This window comes from Capricornis sumatraensis, chromosome X (assembly GCF_032405125.1).
Source record: "Capricornis sumatraensis isolate serow.1 chromosome X, serow.2, whole genome shotgun sequence".
NCBI classification, from domain to species: domain Eukaryota; kingdom Metazoa; phylum Chordata; class Mammalia; order Artiodactyla; family Bovidae; genus Capricornis; species Capricornis sumatraensis.
The window spans coordinates 131,876,281-131,901,289 of NC_091092.1; the positions used below are offsets into that span (position 1 = coordinate 131,876,281).

General features: G+C 41.7%; 1 protein-coding gene across 2 annotated transcripts in view; it reads left to right on the forward strand.

The window, feature by feature from the left end:
* The window catches only part of CLTRN (collectrin, amino acid transport regulator), a 42,230-nt gene extending 17,588 nt beyond the window's left edge, over positions 1–24,642 (forward strand). Inside the window, exons 4-6 of one of the 2 annotated variants that reach the window (XM_068962868.1) lie at positions 7,654–7,767; positions 12,842–13,036; positions 24,182–24,642. In XM_068962868.1, coding sequence (XP_068818969.1) covers positions 7,654–7,767; positions 12,842–13,036; positions 24,182–24,338 — 466 coding nt within the window. In that variant the 3' untranslated portion in view covers positions 24,339–24,642. Of the gene's footprint in view, positions 1–7,653; positions 7,768–12,841; positions 13,037–19,994; positions 20,071–24,181 lie in introns of those variants that run through there. The other variant, XM_068962869.1, reaches the window with a different exon arrangement.
* Positions 24,643–25,009: the final 367 nt, after the last annotated feature.

Consider the following 25,009-nt stretch of genomic DNA (forward strand, 5'->3'; position numbering starts at 1 on the left):
AAATCATCCCACCCTCTCCCTCTCCCACAGAGTCCAAAAGACTGTTCTATACATCTGTGTCTCCTTTGCTGTCTTGCATACACGGTTATGGTTACCATCTTTCTAAATTCCATATATATGTCTTAGTATACTGTATTGGTGTTTTTCTTTCTGGCTTACTTCACTCTGTATAATAGGCTCCAGTTTCATCCACCTCATTAGAACTGATTCAAATGTATTCTTTTTAATGGCTGAGTAATACTCCATTGTGTATATGTACCACTGCTTTCTTATCCATTTGTCTGCTGATGGACATCTAGGTTGCTTCCATGTCCTGGCTATTATAAACAGTGCTGTGATGAACATTGGGGTACACGTGTCTCTTTCAGTTCTGGTTTCCTCGGTGTGTATGCCCAGCAGTGGGATTGTTGGGTCATATGGCAGTTCTATTTCCAGTTTTTTAAGGAATCTCCACACTGTTCTCCATAGTGGCTGTACTAGTATGCATTCCCACCAACAGTGTAAGAGGGTTCCCTTTTCTTCACACCCTCTCCAGCGTTTATTGCTTGTAGACTTTTGGATAGCAGCCATTCTGACTGGCGTGAAATGGAACCTCATTGTGGTTTTGATATGCATTTCTCTGATAATGAGTGATGTTGAGCATCTTTTCATGTATTTGTTAGCCATCTGAATGTCTTCTTTGGAGAAATGTCTATTTAGTTCTTTGGCCCATTTTTTGATTGGGTCGTTTATTTTTCTGGAATTGAGCTGCATGAGCTGCTTGTATATGTTTGAGATTAATTCTTTGTCAGTTGCTTCTTTGCTATTATTTTCTCCCATTATGAAGTCTGTCTTTTCACCTTGCTTATAGTTTCCTTTGTTGTGCAGAAGCTTTTAAGTTTAGTTAGGTCCCATTTGTTTATTTTTGCTTTTATTTCCAATATTCTGGGAGGTGGGTCATAGAGGATCCTGCTGTGATTTATGTCAGAGAGTGTCTTGCCTATGTTTTCCTCTAGGAGTTTTATAGTTTGTGGTCTTACATTTAGATCTTTAATCCATTTTGAGTTTATTTTTGTGTATGGTGTTAGAAAGTGTTCTAGTTTCATTCATTTACAAGAGGTTGACGAGTTTTCCCAGCACCACTTGTTAAAGAGATTGTCTTTTCTCCATTGTATATTCTTGGCTCCTTTGTCAAATATTTGGTCCATTTGAGTATGTAAAAGAACTGTTAAAAATTTTTGTGTAATTATTACAACCAGTCTCATATGGATGAACTCAATATCTTTCGGTTGAATTCAGCTTATTTTCAAAGTACATTTGTATCTGTTATGTGGTTATCAATGAAGCCAGTAAGAACTGTTACTTTTCCATTGCCGCCTTTTATGCTTAGAGATCATTTTAGTATGCCCAGGTAACTTTAAAAATCACTGCTTTGCTCCTCTGTTTCTATGAATATGTGTAAATTTTTCCTCTGTTTCTCTGAATATGTGTATGTGTTTGTGTAAATTTGACAAAGATCTCTCTATCTATATATATACTTAGAAAAGAGTTGAAAAATAATACCGGACTCCTGTGTACCAGGGGCCCTCCACCTGGGGGGACTTCATCCTTCCATTGCTCCCAAGGATATGTGGAAATGTCTGGAGCATTTTGGTTTTCACAGTTCGATATGCTACTGGCAAGAGTTATTTAGCTTAAAATGTTAACAGTACTGAGGATGAGAAAGAAACTCTGCTCTAGACCTGTTTCCTAATGGGTTAAATCACCATGACAGATATATGAAAATTAAGAAATTAACATGAATTCAATATTATTAAACTATGGAATTTTTTAATTTCCCTTTTTAGAAACCTGTGTCCTTTTTTTTTCTGTTCCGAGAGCACCCCTTTTTAGTCTGATCCATTCTAGGACACCATCTGCCACTTGCTTTGTTTTTCATGACCTTGGCACTTGAGAAGCAATTTCTTAGTGTCTCTCACCTGCATATGGTACACAGTACATCCAGATAGCACTTCCAGGTGGCGCATGGAAATGCGGTATGTCCTGGGGGTATGCCTATTTGGAGATGCCCTGGCACTGAGCCGGTGGAGAGGAGAGATAACCAACACGGTGGTGAGCTCAGGAGAGCCGCACATCAGGAGGAATTTCCCCCTCAAAATGTCAACGGCACCCTCACTGATGCACAAAGGTCCCACCCAGTCCCTTTCTAGTAGGTGATGCAGAGTGAAATGCCTTGTCTCAAGTCTAGCAAAGGGCAGGTTGTAAACTTCAAAATAAAAGCTTGATTTCTTGAGTTTCAGCCCAAGACATTTGCTGTGTAACAGTAACTGTCACCATTGAAAATGTTGGCTTTAACAAGTATAGGAACAGTTTTAATGATCCGGAAGTCTTTATCTCTAAGTAGATAACAGCTTTTCCTTGTATTTGTTGAGGTGCTGTGTAACAGCCTGAGTTGCGTCTGGTGAAAACTCTGAGTGAAGAATTGGAATGCATGGGAAGGGACAGTGGAGTTTCCTGGTGATGGGGACAGAGGCAGCGTTCGTGGCCCCAGGGGGTGGATGGAGTCGTGTGCATCCCTTCTCCTGCCTTGCTTCTTTTCATAGCATGCCTCCTTGCCTACCAGTGTGCACATTTATTTATGTGCTTACCTTCTGTCTCTGCCCTCTTAGAAAACACACTCAGTGGGAGGGAGAAGGGACTTTGCTCTTTATAGCTATCTTCCAACTCTCTGAAGGGGAATAGTTTGAAATTCATGTTTGAACAGATTTAAAGATGCTTCAGATGGAACAATCCAGGCAAAGTGTCCAAATGACCCCTTGCTTGGTTCTGGCCTTCTCTATTATGCCAGCTTGTTACTTTGTTTTTACTTAATGGATAGGAATGGCTATGCCACCCATAATATGCCACTCCCACCTTTTTCATTGGACAGGATATTTTTGAGTTCTTTTGTTTAAAAAAAAAAATGTACCTCTAGCTCAGTAGTTTTCAACTAGGGGTCATTTCTGTCCTTCAGGGAATGTTTGGCAATGTCTGGAGACATGTTTGATTGTTATTACTGGAGGATGTCCTGCTGATACCTAGGCCATAGAGGCCTGGTTTGCTGCTAAACGTCCTGCAACCCACAGGGCGTGCACAGCACAAAATTATCTGGCCCAAACCCAGCCGTGGAGGAAACCCTGGGCTCTTTCCTGCCTTAAATCTGTGGAATAGTCGTCCCATGGTAGCAATACCATATTGACTTTATCCCTTCCTCTTTATTGGACGTTTAGATTCTTTCAGTTCTCTCAGCTGACTAAGGGGGCTGGCAAGAACCACCTCACCATCTATGAGTGTTGGGAAGAAGGTGAGTGGAAGAGTGTTTCTGGTGGCCCCACTGTGTTCAAGGAAAAACTTCCAAATGCTGTTTCAGAAGGGCTGGACTCATTGATACCCACAGCACTGCTTGAGATTCCAATTCTCTGCATCCTGCCCAGCATTTGATATTAGTCACCTTTTTGAGTTTGCCAACCTGAAGATGTTAAATGAAGAGCTCCTTTTAAAAATTGCATTGTCTGATTGTTATGTGCTGTGTGCTTAGTCGTGTCCGACTCTTTGCCACTGCATGGACTGTCACCCGCCAGGCTCCCCTGTCCATGGCGATTCTCAGGCAAGAAATCTAGACTGGGTTGCTATGCCTTCTCCTGGGGATCTTCCCGACCCAGGGATTGAACCGGGGTCCCCTGTTAATAAGGCTCAATACATGAGTCATTAGCACCCCAAGCATTCTAAAATTGGGCGATATGTCATTGTCAAGCACACACCATTTCATTTTGTTCATCTCTGTGTTTTTGAAAATGGCATGTGTTGGGAGACCAGGCTTGACAGTTCCTGCCAGCAGAGGTCACTGTCCCTCAGTGATACTCCACCAGTGTCATTCTGCACCGACCCCCCTCCCCTCCTCCCCCAGCAACATCTGGCAGTGACTGGAGACAGGTGTGATTTTCAAAGGAGGTTATGTGCTGTCAGCTAGAGGAGAGGTACCAGAGAGTGAGTGAAAGTCGCTCAGTCGTGTCCGACTCCTCACGACCGCATGGACTGTAGCCTGCCAGGCTCCTCTGTCCATGAAATTCTCCAGGCCAGAATACTGGAGTGGGTAGCTGTTCCTTTCTCCAGCGGATCTTTTGAACTCAGGAATCGAACCCAGGTCTCCCACATTGCAGGCAGATTCTTTACCAACTGAGCCACCAGGAATACCCAGAGGGGAGAAACCAGGGTTTCTGCTAAAACCCTGTGATGCCGAGGTCTGCACCCCACAGAGAATTGTCTGGCCCAACAGAGCCAAGGTGGAGAAAACATACTGTGGATAAAATCCTAACATTTGAATCTTTGAAAGGAAGACAATGACAATCCTCATAGTAATAATGAAACTTTTTATTATTATGTAAAAGAAGAACAACCTTTAAGTTCTATAAAGGTTATAGAGGGAAAAGCTCACCTTCCTGAGAAGGGTCTTCTTGGGGGAAAAGGTAAGAAGGAGTGAAGGCTTGGGAATTAGCGGTGCCCCCTCAGTGTGGGCTCTGCAGGGTGGCGGGCTGGCTCGGGGGCTGGGCTGGTGTGCTGGCTGGGGTGGAGGGAGGTGGCTTGGCAGTATATGTGACTCAGGCAGGGGTAGGGCAGGGCTCAGCTGGGTAAAAAGAACTGTGGGTGGGAGTTTCATGGGGAGGTGGTGTCCGGTCCCTGGCTCTCTGGACAGAGGGGGACATCAGGCTGCAGGAGTCCCAGGACAGAGTGCTGGTCTGCTCCCATCTCTGCAGGGAGGCTCTGTGACTCTGCCCTAGGGGTTGGGGGTGGCGGATGGGGGGGGTAGGGGGTGGGGGGTTCTGGCCTTGGAGCAGGGTGGGCTGCAGGCAGGAAAGGCTCAGGCAGGGCCAGACATCTGCTTCTCAGATGCTGTTGAACCCACAGCAGAAGCTCCTTCTCAGAGGCCCCGGCTTGGGCACAAAGGCAGGGACCACTCCGTTCCTACACACGGGCTTGAAGGCCGACAGCCTGGGCTCCGGGCTCTGCCTCGGTCTCTTGGTCTCAGAACAGTCAAACAAGTGAGGCTCGTCGAAGCTCCTTTCTCCTTTCTGGCATCCAGTGAGGGTTCTCAGTCCGGTCTCATTGGCACAGACGTCCGGTTGCTCCAGGCGGGGCAGGCACGTGTAGACGCTGCCCGTGCGCTCAGGGAGGGTGATCTGGACGGTCACCAGGCTCCGTCTGCTGCGGCGGTTCCGGCGGTTCCGCGGGCGAGTCTTCCTGGAAGTCTTGCGATGGCGGGAAAAGCGCAGCCCCTTGAAGTGGTGGAGGAGCAGCCAGCTGGGAAACGGCCTCCAGGCCTGATACACCAAGGCCCTGCGGGTCGGACTACGGTACAAGGTGGGCGAGTTGCCCTGGAGCCGGCTGCTGCGGCCCCGGGGCGCACGGCGGACCAACAGGACTTGGCCTGGGCCCTGGCCCAGCGGGAGGCGAGAGGGCCCTGGGAACTCAGGCTGCGCGGCCTTGTCTTTGCCCAGCCACCAGCCCAGGTACCTGCTCAAGAAGCTGCCCATGCTGGCCGGCCGTGGGGTCGGATCTTCGAGCTGCTTTGGCTTCTAGGAGTCCGAGGTCAGCAGACGTGAAGCGCAAGAGGCTCAGGCAACCGTTGGCGTCGGGCTACAGGCTGGCGTGTGTGGCGCTGGCACCTCGGGGTCCTCTGGGCTCGGGGTCCTGCGCACACTAGGACTGTGCCCCCGGACGCAGGACCTCGGCGGCTGCCCCTGCCCTCTGAGCAGAGTGGTTCCTCCAAGCTACCGCTGCAGGCTCTGGATCTTGGCTCTGGGCAGATCAGCCTAGGAGTGCCTGAAATCTTTGTGCTTTATATTTGAAGAGACAAAAATGAAACAGCGTACAAGTTTTTGTATTCTTGTCTTTTGAAGTAAAACAGTGACTGAAAAGATAATGATTGGGCAATGTGAAAATACAGAAACAAAGAATAGCTTTGGGGCTAGGGAACTAGTAGCAGTTTAGACTGTAATTCGGCTACATAGCAGAATCATTTGACTCCAAGTTCCTGAAAGATACAGATAAAGGCCTGAAGCACATTCCTAAGTTGTTTTCACAGGAAGCTGACCCACCCCACCCCTTAGGGCTTCCTGGGTGTCTCAGTGGTATAAAAAAAAATCTGCCTGCCAATGTAGGAGATGTGGGAAACCCAGGTTCCATCCCTGTATTGGGAAGGTCCCCTGCAGAAGGGAATGGCAAACCACTCCAGCATTCTTGCCTGGGAAATCCCATGGACAGAGGAGCATGATGGACTGCAGTCCATGGGATCCCGGAATCAGACATGACTGAATGACTGACCTGGCAAGAGCACAACTCCCTCCAGTTGAAGAAAACTGCTGACCACAAGAACGCAGATCCTAGACTGGTTGAAATTGAAAACTAATGATGCTTGAAACTTCACCTTGATGCCACCAATCCAAGAATTGTTCACGAGGTGACCATACCCTGCTCCTTGAAAACTATAAAAGTCCTCACTACTCTGTCCAGAGTGGGTCACACAATCTTTAGGGCATTAGCCCACTGTGGCCCCCTTTGCCTGGCAAAGCAGTAAAAGCTACTCTTGTATACTTCACCCAACAGTCTCTCTGTGTTTCTTTTTGGCACAGTTGAACAGAGACGAAGTTCGGCAACAAATAGATAATCTGTACCAGGTCTTGAAAACTACAGAAAATTGACAGAAGGGCATTCTCTTTCAGTATGTAAAAATGAACACAATGCACTTGAATGCTCCTTTAAGGGAAAGGAGTGAATTTCCTTGTATCCACAGACGCTGTGTTTCTTCTAGAATGGTTGCTAATGTCACTTTTGGAAATTTTATTTTTAAGGACTGGAGAAAGTCATTCAGGATTCACTTTTTAACCCAGACAATATTGGTTTAGTGTGCACTCTCCTGTAATTTTCTACCTTCATACATTTCATCCATTCATATATAGTCTGTCTCTAATCTAAAGAACAATGCCCTTTCTTTTGTGAAAGAAGAAATGATCCAGGTATACAGGGTAGAGTGAGGCACATTTCCAGTTTACACTTGGAAGCTGATACCTACAAAAAGTATTCAAAGCCTGCTTGCAAAGATTAGAGCACTTCAGTCCAGAGGTCTGTTACTGGGCCGACCCCAATACTGAAGTAAGAGAGGGGCAGAGACAGAGGCCAAGAGAGGCAGCAAGTAGTGGATCAACAGATTTGTCTGGTTCTGAGAGGTGGAAGGCTGAATGAGGAGGACACTAGAAAGATCTTGATGAGGAAACAGAAAAGACTTCAGTATTAGGGAGGCCAGGCCAAGTGTTGAGGAAACGGATGCTGTCACCTAACAGGTGGTGGAGGTTGCAATTCCTGCCGCCTTCCACTGAGTCATTCCTTTTGGTTTTTGGGTTTGTTTTACTCTTGGTTAAATTTCTTATTTAAGAATGATCCCCAAGCCTATGATTTTGAAATAAAGGAAATTTCCTATATTATTTTATTGTTAATTGAGACATGTCTTCATAATAGTAGAAATGAGTTAATTTATAGCTAAGATACCTCTTAAGATGCTCGTAACACTGAAGTGGAATTACAATGCAATTTGGTATTTTTTGCTTATAATGTATTTTTTTTTCTTCTCATCATCTGCAGAATTTCCCACGTCCTGCTTTGCAATGTAACGCAGCGGGTGTCGTTCTGGTTTGTAGTTACTGATCCTTCAAGAAATCACACCCTTCCTGCTGTTGAGGTACAGTCAGCCATCAGGTAATCACTGCTAAGTATGCCTTCTCCTGGTAAATCAACTTGTTGATTAATTCAGCTGTTTTCATAGATTTTGAAGACCTCTCTCCGCTTTGCAATGATTTGTTGATTAAGATGTCAGTGATTTTGCTGTGGTGGGCCAGAGGCCACCAGCATGGAGTGGGCAGAGGTTCGGGATGCTAGTGAACACCCTCCAGTGCCCAGGACAGCACTTCCCAGCAAAGAACTGTTCAACCCCCAGCGTCAGTTGTGCTGTGGTTGAGAAGCTCTGCTTTAGCATTAGCTAAGGTGGTTTCGTTCTGTCTGCCTCTGGCAAGAACACCCTGAAAGGCACTATTGTGTGATGGCTCATCACATGCATTCTTGAGCCTGAATGCTCAGGTTTTGAATCGTTGTCGTTTTGCCTCTTGGTAGCTATCAGAATACAGACAAGTTACTTCCCCTCTTTTTGCTTTCCTCTTATCATCTATAAAACAGAAAGAATTATGGTACTCTCCTCTGGGAGTTGTTGAGTAGATTAAATGCAAAGCATTTCGAGGGGCAAGTCATTCCTTTGACTTTTATTTAGAAGTCAAGAAAAATATTCACATTTCTTGGGTTTCTAAGGACTTACCTTCTTGAGTTAATGTACAGTCCTTACCTTTAAAGCATACTTTTTGGGGTTAAAGAAAGGTAAAATCTTGACTCTTATATAAATGAAAAATAAGTGCTATCAAAGAATTTGGGCTTTCCTGGTGGCTCAGGTGGTAAAGAATCCACCTGCAATGTGGGAGACCTGGGTTCGATCCCTGGGTTGGGAAGATCCCTTGAAGAAGGCAGCGGCTACCCGTTCCAGTGTTCTGGCCTGGAGAATTCCATGGACTGTATATCCATGGTGTCACAAAGAGTCGACGCCACCGAGTGACTTTCACTTTCACTTTCATCAAAGATTTTATTATCTTATAAGTTAATGAGGAAACTAGTAAGATATTAAAACCATTTTAATGGAGACTTCAAGGCAGCATGCAAATATAGGAATTGAAGATTTGTGGTGTTTATTTACTAAAAGATACGCCAGTCTATCCATTGGCAGTGCTCCACCAGACACAATTCACCTGATTTTCTGTGGACAAGAATCATTTACATTATATTAGTTTTCTCAACTTACAAATCTGAAAAATAACTCAAAGACAGTAAAAGGTGGAAATTGTTCAGAAGGGTAGACTGGCCAGACACTCAGTCATATTTTTCACCCATTTGAAGTTTTACCCATTTTTTTCCTGACACTTCACCTCCTCCTCTCCTTGGGATTAGAATAAACTTTCAAAAGTGAAATATATTCCTTTCTGCACAGAAGCAGAGGATGCAGTTTCTATTTCAATTAGTGTGCAATTTATGTGTGTCAGAACTTCAGATCCCACACATGATTGATGTTGGGCAAATTGATTTAGAAATCAAGAAAGATATACAATTTCTTGGGTTTCTAAGGATTTACCTTCTTGAGTTAATGTATAGTCCTTAGTTTAAAAAGTACTTTTTAGGGAAACAAGGGTAAAATCTTGACTCTCATATAAATGAAAAATAAATACTGTCAAAGACTTTGGGCTTCTCTTGTGGCTCAGCTAGAGAATGAATTCCCAATATAATCTTGATCCTGAGAAAGAAAGATTGAAACAAAGTTCACCCTCCTTACAAAGGGATTTACAGGTTATTGAAATGCACATTTTTTTCTCATTATATCTAGTGAAAGAACTCATTTGCTCTTTGTAAAATGTTACCATTTAAGGCAATATGTGTATAATGGAATGCCAAATGTTTTTGTGCCAACAATCATCTGTTTCCCTTGCCGAAGTGAAGGCATTGTGGCTCTGTACCAATGGGAAATGGTTTAAGAAGAAGGTTTGAATTAAATTGTTTCTGCACTTTTGCCACTAAGAATACTGCTGAGAGCCACTACTTAGGGAGTAAAATTAGGAATACTGTATTTTGTGAGAAAGGGGATTTTATTTAAGCCCTGTGATCAGGGAGGACTACAAGGAAAATGAGGGCACTGTGGTTAAAGCAGGCTTCAGTTATTGTCGGGGGGAGGAGTGAGTGCTTAGGCTGAAGGTGGAGGATGGAGATGAATATGTTCCCAACAAAATGTCTGTTTCAAAGGCCCCAGTAGGAAGGGCTGTTTGGTGGATGATGGCCAGTAGAATGGGAATTGATGTCAGGGTATGGATAGGGCTCCTGAGAAGTGTATGAAATTAAAGGAAACAATACCAGGAGGGCAGGACAGAGTGAAAAGAAAGGACATGGTACCTGGAAGCAGCTAATAGGAATTTCAAGGCTGAAGAATCTATGTCATCGGGCAAAATGATACTAGCTCCACCTAGTGCTTGCTTAGTATCTTCTGGTTCACGAGGCATATTCTGATGCATCTTTGGCTTTTAGTATCAACACCAGTCATTTCTGAGTAGTTATTATTATCCCTGCTTTACAAATGAGAAAATTGAGGCTCAGGGAGGTAAATTGCTTTTCCCAGGTCACCTTGTGAGAAAAGTAGAGTGACGACTTGAACACAGGCACGCTGCCTTCGCATCCAGTGATTTGGTTTTCCCCTACTCTACTAGAGTATCCACACCTATGGAATTAGGTGGGGGATGAAAGATCAGTTCTCAGATGTCTGCTTTTGGTCTGTTTTGAGGACCTGGCCTTATTCAATGCCAATTTTGAATAGAAAGTATCCATGGTGATTGACGCCTATTGGGGATTTCAGTGGTAAATGGAGATATAGTTTGTATTGAACTGGAACTTCTGATCAGCCTGACTGCTAAGCAACAAAGTAGACAGAATGAGAACACAGAGCAACTTTTCGTTTTACTGTTATCTGTTGGTAGGGGACTCATCATTTTGTGAAAAGTTTTGTATTATCGAAATTAGGTTACAAAAAAAGAAACCATTCCATCATTTGATAGAAATTGCACTGAGATTGTCCTGTGCTGCAGATTACCTGTCTAGGATTCTCCTTCATGTGAGTAATCTTGCCTCCCTGTAGACTTTCATTTACTAAGGGTGGTCTTTCCTGACACCCTGGTACTGGTCTGCAGAGATTCTGAAGCTATTACTCTCAGGTTCAAGATGTGCACTGTCCAGTACAGAACTCAGCAGCCACAAGTGGCTCCCAAGACCTCGAAATGTCTCTAATCCAAGATTAGATATGCTCTGTCAAGTACACACTGAATTTCAAGGACTCTGCCCAGAATAAAATGTGAACCAACTTACTCTTGATTATACGTTGAAATTATACTTTCTTGATATATTGGGCAAATATATATTATATTAAAGTCAGTTTTGCCTAGTACTATATTTTTAATGCAGCTCCTAGAAAATTTGACATCAGCTAAGATAGACTGCAGCCATGAAATTGAAAGACGCTTACTCCTTGGAAGGAAAGTTATGACCAACCTAGATAGCATATTAAAAAGCAGAGACATTAGTTTGCCAACAAAGGTCCGTCTTAGTCAAGGCTATAGTTTTTCCAGTGGTCATGTATAGATGCGATAGTTGGACTGTGAAGAAAGCTGAGCGCCAAAGAATTGATGCTTTTGAACTGTGGTGTTGGAGAAGACTCTTGAGAGTCCCTTGGACTGCAAGGAGATCCAACCAGTCCATTCTGAAGGAGATCAGCCCTGGATGTTCATTGGAAGGAATGATGCTAAAGCTGAAACTCCAGTACTTTGGCCACCTCATGCGAAGAGTTGACTCACTGGAAAAGACTCTGATGCTGGGAGGGATTGGGGGCAGGAGGAAAAGGCGATGACAGAGGATGAGATGGCTGGATGGCATCACCAACTCAATGGACATGAGTTTGAGTGAAATCCGGGAGATGGTGATGGACAGGGAGGCCTGGCGTGCTGCGGTTCATGGGGTAGCAAAGAGTCGGACACAACTGAGCGACTGACCTGAACTGAAGGTTCACATATTCTGGTTTTCAGTTCTGCTCTAGAGGTTGTTGAAATCAGCTTGTCTAGTGTAAATTCAGAAAAGGCCATACAGTATCTCTAAGCAATCGCCCCTAGTTTACAAATTCCAGCTAGAAATTTAGTTTTAGTGAAATAAGTTTTTGCTACCAACCCCTCCCTGACTGCTACCACTACCCAAAAATGCAGATTTTCCCCAGGGAACGTAATACATTTACCTTCGTGTTTTTCTAAACTTTTGCTCCTAAAGCACCATTTACTTTAGTCATATGGAACTACTTGCAGTTAACAAAACAAATCATACTGTATACCAGGTCTCCAGTTCCCGTGCTGACTACAGGTCTGAAGTGAGTACTTTGGGTCTGAAGTATTCCTACTTGTCCCTCAAAGCACAGCTCAAAACTTGTCTTCCTAGGAAACCAGCACTGACTTCTTACTGTGATGACACCTCTGCTGTATTCCCTCAGTGCCTATTTTTACCTCTTTCATAGAACTTTTTGTACTGCACTATGATTGTGGAGGGACTGGTGGGCTGTTGTTCTAGGCTGTAAGCTACTTGTTTTTGTTACCATTTGTATCTGTAGCACCTAGCAGAGGATCTGGTACTTAGTACGTTTTCAGCAATTGTTTGTTGAATTGAATGGAAAAAAAGAAAAAAGATCAAACTGATGGATTAGCAGCTCCTCCTGGCTTCATGTTTTCTTTCTGCTCCTGATTTCCTTTTATTCTTATGTTTATCATCCACTTTTTACATATTAGTTTGTGTTTTCAGGCTGTTGGTGTTTATGTCAGCCACCTAAATAGAGTTCCCTCATTTTAATCTAGATGCTACCTCTCAGGAAATAAAATGTGGTGGGCAGAGCTCAAAACTCAGGACTTCGCGTGACTTCTAGAACATTCATGACAATGGAGGGCAGTGGTGCATAGACAAGCACCTCTCTGGCAGCCAGCACCACCACTTAGAGCGGAAAACCACAGCATGATTGCCCTCATCAGACTGTTCGACCTGAAGTCTTCTGCTGGGGAGATGCTCTGTTTATAGAGGGGGTGGTAATCCCGGGGACACAGGGCTCTACCTTTGGTTTCTAATGTTTCTTCTCTCTTGTTTGTTTTTAATCATCCTTGTATTTTAGGATGAATAGAAACAGGATCAACAATGCCTTCTTTTTGAATGACCAGACTCTGGAATTTTTAAGAATCCCTTCCACTCTTGCACCACCTACTGACCCATCTGTGCCCATCTGGATTATTATATTTGGTGTGATATTCTGCATCGTCCTTGTGGCAACCATGCTATTGATTTTATCAGGAATCCAGCAACATAGAAGGTAAGATATTTATAAAGGGAGACATTGAAAGAGCATTTTCCTGTTTCCTCATGACTTGGAAAAATAAGGAGAGGATTTTCCCCTACCTGAAGTGAATCCCTTATATTATAAACTGAAAAAATGGGCAGTTTTCAAAATATCACTTACGCTTTTGTTTTTGGACACTTTTTGGAGTCCAGAGTCCCTTACTTGACTATGACTACTTCTATTGCCATCTTTCTTTCTTTTCTACACCATGTGAATGTTTCCTATCTAGAGTTGTTTTTAACGTCTGGGTTATGATTTTTTACACTGGATATACACAGCGTAGCAGGCTTCTCGGATAGGCAGAGTTAAACTTTGGTTCTCACCCACCTCCATACTAGTTCCACCATCGTTTTCCTACCCTCCCTGGCCCGCCTCTTCCAGTACCTATGGCCACCATCTTGTACCAGATACTTTGTGATGTCTTTACATTCCCTCCCTTTGGATGCGCTTCCCTCGAGTCATGTGATTTCATATAGACCCATGTTCTTCACAGTGGCCTTTGAATCATCTCCCTGTATCAGAATCACCTGGAACACTTGTTGAACACGTAGGTTCCTTTGCTCTACACAGAGCCACTCAAGTTCATTCTCTGAAGGAGATGCATTCTTTTAATTGAAACAGTTGATGTGCAATTGAGATATGTTTTAATGAATATGCAGCTAATTCACTTTTTTGAGGGCTTCCAATTCAACTACTTACATTTCGATTACCACTCATGGAGTTCATTTAGCTGAATTCTGGGGCACATGCAAGCTTTGGTCACTAATTTATTGATATTACTTCCAGAGAGAATTTCAGACTGGTGAAAGAGTTACTTAGGTAGGGAGGAAACAAAGCTTTCACAATGCAAGGAGAAAATAATCTTGTGTACAAGCACCTGTGATTCAGAGGGTAAGTGGAGAGAGTCCTCAGCTCTACTTTGATGCTCCTAAACCTTCCCTTCTGACACCAAGGAAGGGGAATTCTGTGAAGTGGGCATCACAGGCACACACATTGGTTTTCAAAAGCGTTGGTGCCCACATGGGACATGCAGGTTGTGTTTGGCCAAGTTTGTGTTCAAGTAAATGTTTCTCCTGAGATTTTCCACTTTCCATATGGTTCACGCTGGTTATTAGCAGAAGGTAATCATTTTAAATTTGTGGCTTTGCAATTGTTTTTCACAAATGATCAGTGAAATGCTATGGAATGAATGTGATCTATGTCTAGTCCCTGAATTAAACTTAGGATTAAGATCAAGTTGTAATTGGTTGATTTTCTTGCTCTTGGCATGACATGCAATGCTGAGAGACTTGATCCAAATTATTAATTAGTTTTCTTTTGCTTTCTAGAATATTAGAAAAATTCTGTTCTGATATTTGCATGCCTGTGTTTAATAGCTTTAAGTTCTATATTAATCCGGAAATGCTAGGATTCCATGCTTTCTAGCAGTTGTAACCTTCATGAATTCACTTCATCCCCTTGTTTCCCAATTTCCTCACTAGTATGCTATGGTGTAGCTGGTGGAAGAATGGGCTTTGGAGATGGACTGCTTGGATTCAAATTGTTTATTGGCTGGACTCTGCTCTGGGATGTAATGCATTAACTGTATGGCTATCAGGAAGCACAGGCAATGAGTCAGGGAAGCCAAGCTGAGGAAGACATGGTTTGTGGTGCTGGAGTCAAGTTGGTTAAATGTTTCTTTACTATCTGTGCATAGATAACTTTGCTCGAGGGACAGTGAGGTGTGTTAGAAAGAATTAATTTGTTGGAATTAAACGTTAATAGAGTAGCATTCTCGAACGAGCGCCTGGCACACAGCAAGTGCTGAGTAAGTGTTAGCTCTCAGTGTTATTTCATTATCCTGCTGTTGCTGGTCTTTCAGTTCATTTGTACTGGGATCAGCTATCTTCCTTCTGAGCAAACTCTCCAGTAATATAATAGTTGGGCGTGTAGCATCATAATCTGTTGCTTGGGAGAAGTGACCCTGTTGCTACAAGCTTGCCTTCACAAATGTAGTTCATGTTCAAACCAGGAAAACAGATGGACAAATCTCCTGTGTCAACCTGGAGAGCATCAATAATCAGCAAATAGAGACAGGACAGTCATGATAACCTTCTGAAGAAAAATTGATTTGCTAGGTTTTCCACTTGATATGGAAAAATTTTGCCTGGTTTCTCTTGGGAAAAGTATCGCTTCAAAAGTGGGGAGAGGGTGCAGTTTGAAGTGGGAGGAGCTCTGATCTTTGTGATGAAAGTTTTGTCTATTTGTTGAAAAGATAGACGTTGCCCTCAAAAGCCTTTAGTGTTGAGGAAGACATAGATTTGTTCAAGAATGCAATCGACAGGTTAGATGGTAATGAACACAGTTTGTGTGACAGAACACCTTAAACCTAGAAGATCAGGAGGGGCCACAGGGTCATCTGAATCACCCTTCTACTTCTACAGAGAAGAGTGCCAGTGTCCTCTAAGACCTGTACATCTTTTAAGTTACCTTTGGGGAAATTCTCAGGTGAAGCTTCAACTCTTCTGTTGGCTGTGTCAATAACAGCTTTCCACTGATGGTTCAGAACCTCTGGGTGGAAAGTGTGCAGTCACTGTGGCCCAAATTAGGTGAACTCAAATACTAGCTATACCTGTTAGCTGAGCGAGGTTTGTTGCATCATCAAATTTCTCCATCTGTACGAGGGAGGTAATGTCTCACAGGGCTTCCGTGAAGATTGGGTGAGAGAAATGTGTATAAAGTATAATATATACTAAATAAATAGTAATTATGATCCAAGATGAGCTTAACCCATTTCTGTGATTAAAGAATGCTGGAAAAGATCACTTTTCCATCCAGATATTGCCACAGTAGTGCAGAAGCTTCTCCAGTTCATTGGCCTATTGCTTGAGATTTTTTTAGTTAACAAACACCTATTTTAAAAAGCAAGAGGTCTTGTTAGGTCAGCTGTTTACTGTATAGTGGTGAACTGGCTAATCAGCCTTCTCTCTTAAAAAAAAAACAATACCCTGATTCATAGCATTGGCTGATTTCCTATCCAGTCTGAAATTTCTGAATATTTAACAGTCTCCTCTTGCAAGCCTGAGCCAGCAGGTTTCAGCATGTCATCACAACTGCTGCCTCTTCGGGAAGTAAATTTGAGGAGATTGCTTCCTTTCTCCATTACCATCTAGTTGAGAATTACAGTTTGTGAAATAAGAGGTTTGTGGAAGGAAGAGTTAGAAAAGCGATTTTTTTCTTTTAGAGAACGATTAGGAAGTGGGTAGGTGGAAAGGCAACTAAGACAAACTGCATTTACTTGACAGTGACATCTGTACTAGATCCGTGTCTAGCCCCAGGCTGGAAGTGGGTATTTTAGCTCTTTGGTCAGCTTTATGATAATGGTGATGATGATGGTGGTGACAGTGATGGTGGATGATGGTGGTGATAGTGATGGCTTTAATGGTGGGAATGATGTGATAATGGTAATGATGATGAAGTTGATGATGTGATGTGTGTTTTAGTTGAAAACCACTGGATCGATACTCTTGGTTTTGGGTCCCAGTCTTAGGCCCTAGCATTTATTGGCTGAGTGCCTTGATGCAGTCACATACAGAAAATGAGGATAGTATTTTCTTAAATAGTTATGCTGATGGGAAGACAAAATTAGAGAATACACACAAGTGCTTTAGACACTGGGGAATGCTATATCAATGTAAAGAAGCATCACCCTCAGAAAGCAGTTACAGAGTGCTAATTCTATGCAACCTGGCATTTGGGGCTATGAAAGGAAAGTCACAGACACAGCACAATTTGACTTGTATGTATATAGTAGAAGTGATTCATGAATCTTTTATATAAATGGACTGTTATAATGTTGTTATCTTAGGAAGGGACCTTAAACAATGATCTGTAGCCATTTCTCCAGATGCCGCGAGGCCCTGGGAGGTAAAAATATCTTATTCCATTCCTTTATTGACCATGCGTTCTGTGACAGGAACTCTAGAATGTATTGTGGAAGAGATGTACAGAGATAACATGGGTGGCCCTTGCCTATAAGGAGATGATAATCTTGTACTTGTAAGAAAGCCAGGTCGAGGACTCAGGACATTGAACACTGGCTAATGGTCACAGTTGACTAGATTCACTAGTAAATTCATTTGATTTCCTTCTGGTTTTATTTCTCTTCCCGAAGGTCAATAGTAAAGAAAAGTGCATTTGGGTTTGTGTGAATTTTTTCACGTAAGAGACTAGGGTTCAGCCAACATTTTCACATATTGAAACTTCATGTTCTTATAAAGTCTCAGTCAAATGAGTGAACTGTCTTGAAAATAGAAATATAAATGAACTGAGAAATGTTAGAGCTGATAATTGTTTTACTTTGCTAATCTTAAATGTACACATTCCATAGGAATCAAATATGTGTTTTGAGTGAAGTGTGGGAAGATGAAGTAAGTTCCAGGTCCACTCCTTTCACCAGTCCGTTCTGAAAGACAAGTTGCTCTCCATGTTTGAGTCTTAGTTCTTTCTTTCAAAAACAGATGATAATAAAATCTACATAGTATTACAGTAGGAATTAGATAAGATGATGTATACAAAGCAGTCTTCAGTGTAATAGACACTAATTCTTATTGGTTTTGCTATCACATGGCAGATAAAAAGAGACCTGCCTACACACATATTGTTAGAATGTAACAATTCTAGTATTTAAACCAGATGTCCTTGGCGCCAAAGCCCACCAGTCTCACTATGCTGCAGCGCCCACTAAAATTGTCCTAGCAACGCTGCAGTTTCCCCAGGGCTCTTCTACACTGAGTAGACGACAGTTGCGATTCCCCAATCATTAACTCTGGCCCGTTTTGAAATCATATTTGTGTGTCCTGTTTTGTTTATCTAGCTGTTCTTGAGCCTTGGCTTTTCAACCTTATCTTGTTTGAAGGGAGACAGAAATACTCTTTCTGGTTTTAGCTGCCACTAGTTTATCTTGAGCAAACTCAACACCACTTCGCCACGTGGGCCACCCAATACAAGCAGACCTCCTTTTCTTGTGCTTCACTTTATTGCATGTTTTTTTTTACAAGTTGAAGTTTTATGGCAGCCTGCATCAAGCAAGTCTATCAGCACCATTTTTCCAACAGCATTTGTTCACTTTGTGTCTCTGTCACATTTGGTAATTCTTGCAATGTGTCAGTCATTTTCATTATTTTTTTATTTGTTATGGAGATCTGTAATCAGTGATCTTTGATGTTACTGTTGGAATTTGGGGTGTGAGCTCCATAGACCATGCCCATATAACATGGCAAACTTAATGGTGAATATTGTGTGTTCTGACTGCTCCACCAACCAGCTTTTACAATCTCTCTCCCTCTCCTCAGGCCTTTCTATTTCCTGGGACAAGAATATTGAAATCAGGCTAATTAATAACCTTACAGTAGCTTCTAAGTGTTCAAGTGAAAGAGTCATGTATCTCACTTTAAATCAAAAGCTAGAAATGATTGAGCTTAGTGAGGAAAGCATGTTGAAAGCTGAGACAGGGTGAAAGCTAGGCCTCTTACACCAATCAGTTAGCCAAGTTGTGAATGTGAGGGAAAAGTTCTTGACGGAAATAAAAAGTGCTAATTCAGTGAATACAGAAATGATAAGAAAGTGAAACAGCTTTATTGCTGATGTGGAGAATGTTTCAGTGGTCTGGATAGGTGTAACAGAAACAGAAAATCACCATATAATAATAATTGATTCTGCAGAGGCTTCTCAATGGATACTATCACTGAGTAGAAGTTGATTAGAGAATAGGATACTCACAGGATCTCAGGATACTCTCAGGTCTCTCCTATGAGCAATGTACTGATTATACAGAGATATTTGTATTTTGTAAATGGAGAAGTTTGGTGACTATCACCAACAATGACACAAAATGACAAGGGCGTCCAGATATGATGCACTGAGAAGATACATTTTTAAAAAACAAAATTCTGTGTTCTGTGTTCCTGCCCAGCTCCATCACCATTTTTTTTAACCCGAATCTCTCAGGAGGAACTAGTCAGACACAAATTAAAAGACATTTTGTAAAAACAGTTGAACTGAATTCAGCACAAAATAGACACTCCACCAATGTGCTTAGAAATGGATGGACAGACATGAGTGTCTGGCTGGCGAGAGAGACAGATAAATGGCTATATCAATGAATGCAGATCAATGACTGGCTGGCTGGATAATAAACTAATAGATGGATGGATGTGTGGGTGGATGGATAGATGATTAGAGAGTAACTGGGTGATAAACAATTGGATGAATGGATGGATGGATGCTCTACACAAAGTTACTCAGACAGTAACTCAAGGCAGATTTTGAATAGGATCTACCAGAAGAAAGAGAAAAAAGAGGGAAAGAAGGAAAAGAGGAAGGGAGGAGGGAGATACACACATGTGATATTTCTTGTATTTCTTGAAGAGTTATTTTTTCAAATGGATGGAGGAAAATACTCATTTTCATACCTTACGAACTACAAGTGGTATAGATTTTTGCCAGGCTTCACTGATGGTTTTTTTTTTTTAATTTAAATTTATTTATTTTAATTGGAGGCTAATTACTTTACAATATTGTATTGGTTTTGCCATACATCAACATGAATCCACCACGGGTGTACACGTGTTCCCCATTCTGAACCCCCCTCCCACCTCCCTCTCCGTATCATCCCTCTGGGTCATCCCAGTGCACCAGCCCCAAGTATCCAGTATCATGCATCAAACCTGGACTGGTTTATTAATTTCAAATAGGTGGAGTTCATAACATTCAAGTAGCATTCCAACACCATAGATCTCACTGTAATCACTTGAAACTATTTTGCCATTGTACATGCTACTGTCAAAGGTCAAAATGTGCCATTACAGCCCCAATGCTGGGAATGAAACTTGGCGGGTTGTAGTCCCAGAGACCTAGGTAAGGACAGGCTGCTGTGTTTTTACTTCCTCAGGGTGAAGATACACCACTGTCCATTCTAAGCATCAGCAATCAACAATCAGTTCTACTTTGGGTGGACGTACGATTTCCTGTGATGAGAAGGTCCTCCAGCCAGGTGAAATCACCTACCAGAGGACTAGAATTCTTTGGCCCCTCCTCCTGTAGACATGGATATCCTATCACTCTCCACGTTGTCCAGAAAGCAAAGGCAACTGACATTCTATAACCATCGAGCACATCATGTCCATTCATAGTACCCAACACTCATTCGATACCTATGTTTTGAGTGCCTATTATGCATTGGAAGAGACACAGTTCTTGTCCTAAAGTGAACAGAAAGCGCTCAATAAAAAAGAAAAACTCCAAAGTTCACTCATCCTTCCCTCCCTTTTTATAGATTTTAAAAAACAAAAGTGATGGTTCAGTAGGAATGATATCCTAGGGACAAATTTATATTTATAAGTTATCATAAAAAATGCCTATGCTGTGCTGTGCTTAGTCACTCAGTCATGTCCAGTTCTTTGCCCATAGACTGTAGCCCGCCAGGCTCCACTGTCCATGGGGATTCTCCAGGCAAGAATACTGGAGGGGATTGCCATGCTCTCCTGCAGATCTTCCCAAACCAGGAATTGAACCCAGGTCTCCCGCATTGCAGGCGGATTCTTTACCATCTGAGCCACCAGGAAAGCCCTAGGTCATGTAATTTCTCCCTAAATCGCTCTTCATCAGGCTTGGAGTAAGTAATACTTTTTCACAACAATAAATAGGTTTTTAACATTCAAATTTTACCCTGAAATTTGTGTATGTAAGTATGAAACACATATTACAAAAATCTTAATGGATAGAGCATTCCAAAATAAGTGGCAGTGCAATCAATGGTAGTCTTAGAAGTAATGACTGCTAGTGTTCATTTGCCAGTTTCTTCAATTAAAAAATGTTTTTTATGGAATTAGAAGAAAAATTGCAGAGGGCAGGACACTTGTAGATCATGGCAAGAAACTTGCCCTCTCTCAGTCACAAAGGGAAAATGATCCACCAGGAATCAAAAGGAATGGGAAAGAATGAAAAAGGAAGAAGTAGATGAATGAGAACAAGTTTCTCTTCTTTAGAAGAAGGATTTCTTCATCAAAAGGATTCTGAGCGAAATAGCCTTGGAAATGTATCAAAATGAGAGCTGTGTTCATGGCAAATTATGCACATATTATTCTTTTGTGACTTTAGATCCAGTTGTTCAGAGTCTCGACATTGTAGCCTTCACAAACTGCAGAGTCAGTAACTTGCTGGCTGATGGACATGATAAGAAGCTCAAAGGTTATCTAACAGTAATACAGCCCTTTGTCACATTTCGCAGTATGTCCTGTAATAAACTGATTCACTGCCTGTGCATTGCTCTAAGTATAATAAAACTTATCTTTCTGGATCATTCCTATTTGATGTTCTGCTAAAAACATGAATTCTTTTTCCTGAAAAATAAAATTGAGTATTAGTGACTTCTGCTCTTCCTGCATCATCAGGTGGTTCAGGAAGAGGATTTAAATATAAAGCAACCTGTGAGTAAAACACCTGAAAGTAGGTCTTAGGAGCCTTCCAGTGGCTATTTGTCATAAATCCAGACAGAAAATGGGCAAAAGAAGTAACGAAAAAAGTACAGGCATACCTCAGAGATGTAGCAGGCTTTATTAGACTGCAATCAAGTGATCCACATGACGTTTTTGGTTTCCCAGGGCATTTAAAAGCTATGTTTACATTATACTGTAAACTATGAACTGTGCAATAGCAGAATGTCTTAAAAAATCACTGTACATACCTTAATTTAAAAATATTTTGGAGATAAAAAATGCTAACCATCATCCGAGCCTTCAGCAAATTACAACCTTTCTATTAGAGAAGGGTCTTGCCTTAATGTCGATGGCTGCTGACTGAACAGAGTGGTAGTTGCTGAAGGCTGGGTGGCTGTGCAATTTCTAAAAATAACACAGCAAAGTTTTCCACATTGATTGACTCTTCTTTCATGATGCATTTGTCTGTAACATGCAATGCTGTTTGGTACAATTTTACCCACAATAGAACTGCTTTCAAAATTGGAGCTAATCCTTTCAAACCCTGTTGCTGTGTTATCAAAGTTTATGCAATATTTTAAATCCCTGGTTGATTTTTCATCATCTTCACAGCAGTTTCACTAAGAGTAGATTCCATCTCAAGAAACCACTTTTTTGGCTCATCCATAAAAAGCACGTTCTTATTCTGTTAAAGTTTTGTCACAGGATTGCAACAATTCAGTCGCATTCTCAGGCTCCACTTTTAATTCTAGTTCTCTCGCTTCTTCTACCACATCTGCAGCTGCTTCCTCCACTTAAGCCTTGAACCCCTCCAAGTTATCCCTGACAGTTGGAATCAACTTCTTCCAAATTCCTGTGAATGTTGATATTTGGACTTCTTCCCATGAATCATGAATGTTCTAAATGGAATCTAGAATGGTGACTCCTTCCTGGAAGGTTTTGACTGACTATGCCCAGATCCACCAGAGCAAACACTATGGCAGCTCTAGCCTGATGAAGTGTATTTCCTAAATAATATGACTTGAAAGTCTAAATTACTCCTTGATCCATGGACTGCAGAATGGGTGCTGTGTTAACAGCCATAAGAACAACATTAATCTTGTTATATATCTCCATCAGAGCTCTTGGGTGACCAGGTGCATTGTCAATGGGCAGTAATATTTTGAAAGGAATCTTTTTCCTGAGCAGTAGGCCTCAAGAGTGGGCTTAAAAATATCCAGTGAACCATGTTGTGAAAACATGGACTGTTAGCCAGGCTTTGTTCTAAGGGCGTTGGAATTTTCAGAATAATAAATGAGCATTGGCTTCAACTTTGAGTCACCAGCTAATTAGCCGCTAACAAGAAAATCAGTCTGTGCTCTGAAACTCTGAAGGCAGGGACTGACTTCTCCTCTCTAGCTATGGAAGTCCTGGGTGGCATGTTCTTCCAATAAAAGGCTGTTGGATCTACACTGAAAATCTGTTGTTTAGTGTAGCCACCATCATTAATTATGGTTGTCATTATTTTGTAAACAAGAGCTCTCTCGTTCTCTCTTTTCTCTGCCTTCCTTCACCATGTTCTTTAAAGCACTTTGAAAATGAACTATCATGTAGGACTGATAGACCTTGATCATCACTGGGGCATCTTCGTCACTTCCCTCACCCACTGGAGACTCACTGAGGTTCCAAGGGACTTTCATAGTGGTGGGAGTCCATTCTGTCACCACAGCAATGTCCACCATCCCAGCCATGTGATCCACTCAGGTCTGCCTCTTTGGAGTTTCCACAGATTTCTGGGACAAGAGAAGCTTTGACAGGTCTGGAAGCCTCATGCCTAACATCGTGCCTCCATGGTGCCCCAACAACCTATGATAATCCTCAGAGAAGCTCTTCTACCCTCTGGTTGCCTAGACGTACTCATGTCTCTCTTCTCCACCTTCCTCTGTGATATCAAGCACAATTGGCTCAGTGTCTTGGCCTTCACAAAAGACAGGAAGAATCTTTGAATTCAAGGCTATCTTTTTCCACACCCCAGGGAAATATTAAGGGACTGGTTACCACTTGGGTTGAGATACCAGGGTTTTCAAAGGGTCTGAGAATGAGTAACTTAAAAATTTATCCTGTTAAATTGAATTTTTTGAAATAACCTGGGATTATAGCTATGAATTGTAATGTAATTAGTAAAATGTGTTCTGAGTTCCAAAAACCTGACTTACAAATGAATGCAACTATTTTGTAATGAGTAGAGGCAAGGAATGATAACTGCAGTTTATAATGATTACATCCTTCTACAAAGTAATGTGAGTTTGCTTCTTGATATTTCATTTCAATCTGATTATACCTTTTCCTCGCATTCCTTCATGCAATTTGTGTGTGTGAATGTACATATGAATATATGTGTATATACAAACATACTCATTTGTATAAATATATATATTCTTTCATATATATATATAATTCATGCAGACTTCTGATCTTGATACCATCTTTTCACCTCATCAACTTTTTATGATCCTTGAAATCTGTTTGAAAATACAGTGTCACCCATTTTTCCAATCATTCTAAGGTTCCTCTTCCCTTTCCTGATCTCCATGTTGGAACAGAAGACCATGCTTTCTCTTCCTAGATCTAGATCCCAATCATTCTTTTTATGTGCATTTAGGAAAAACAAAGGACCATCTGAAATGGAAGACATTGAAGATAAGTGTGAAAACGTGATCACGATTGAAAATGGCATCCCCTGTGATCCCCTGGACATGAAAGGAGGGCACATTAACGATGCTTTTGTGACAGAAGATGAGCGGCTCACCCCTCTCTGAAGGGCTACTGTTTTACCCTCCCCCCGAAACTCAACACTTGTGTCTGTGCAACTGCTGAACATCACAGTTTATCGAGGCAAGACTATATATTTTGTTTTCATCATTCTTCTTTTGTAAGAATTTTGAATGGGCATGAAATGAAAAGGCAATGAATTATACCCATGAAGACCATTGGAATCATAAGCCGCTGACTATTCAAAATATTCTAGAATAATTCCCTGACAACACAGTGTATAAGTGTAGTCATGTGGCATTTGCAGTTATTGATTTTAAAAATACATTAGTATTTAAGCATTTCTAGTCATAAGGTCAGGCCAGCATATATATATATATATATATATATATATATATATATATATCACACTTTCGAAGATCTAAGAAAAAAATATTTTTCCAGTGGAGAATGCCTATAATATGGTGTCTAAATCATTGAAAGTAGATCCTTTTAAATGTCATATCACTCTGTATATGACTAGATAAGGAAAAATAACAATTACTGTAAACTAGATGGATAAAAGTGGGAGTGTTGAAATATAAGGTGGAACTTGATCCTGTTATCATATCAACAGTTGCTTATATTTTTTCTATCAGTCTCTAATAGGACAGCTCTGCAGTTTGTAAAAGTACAGTCTATGCTAACTTAATAAAGTACTAATCATCTCTTTTTGATT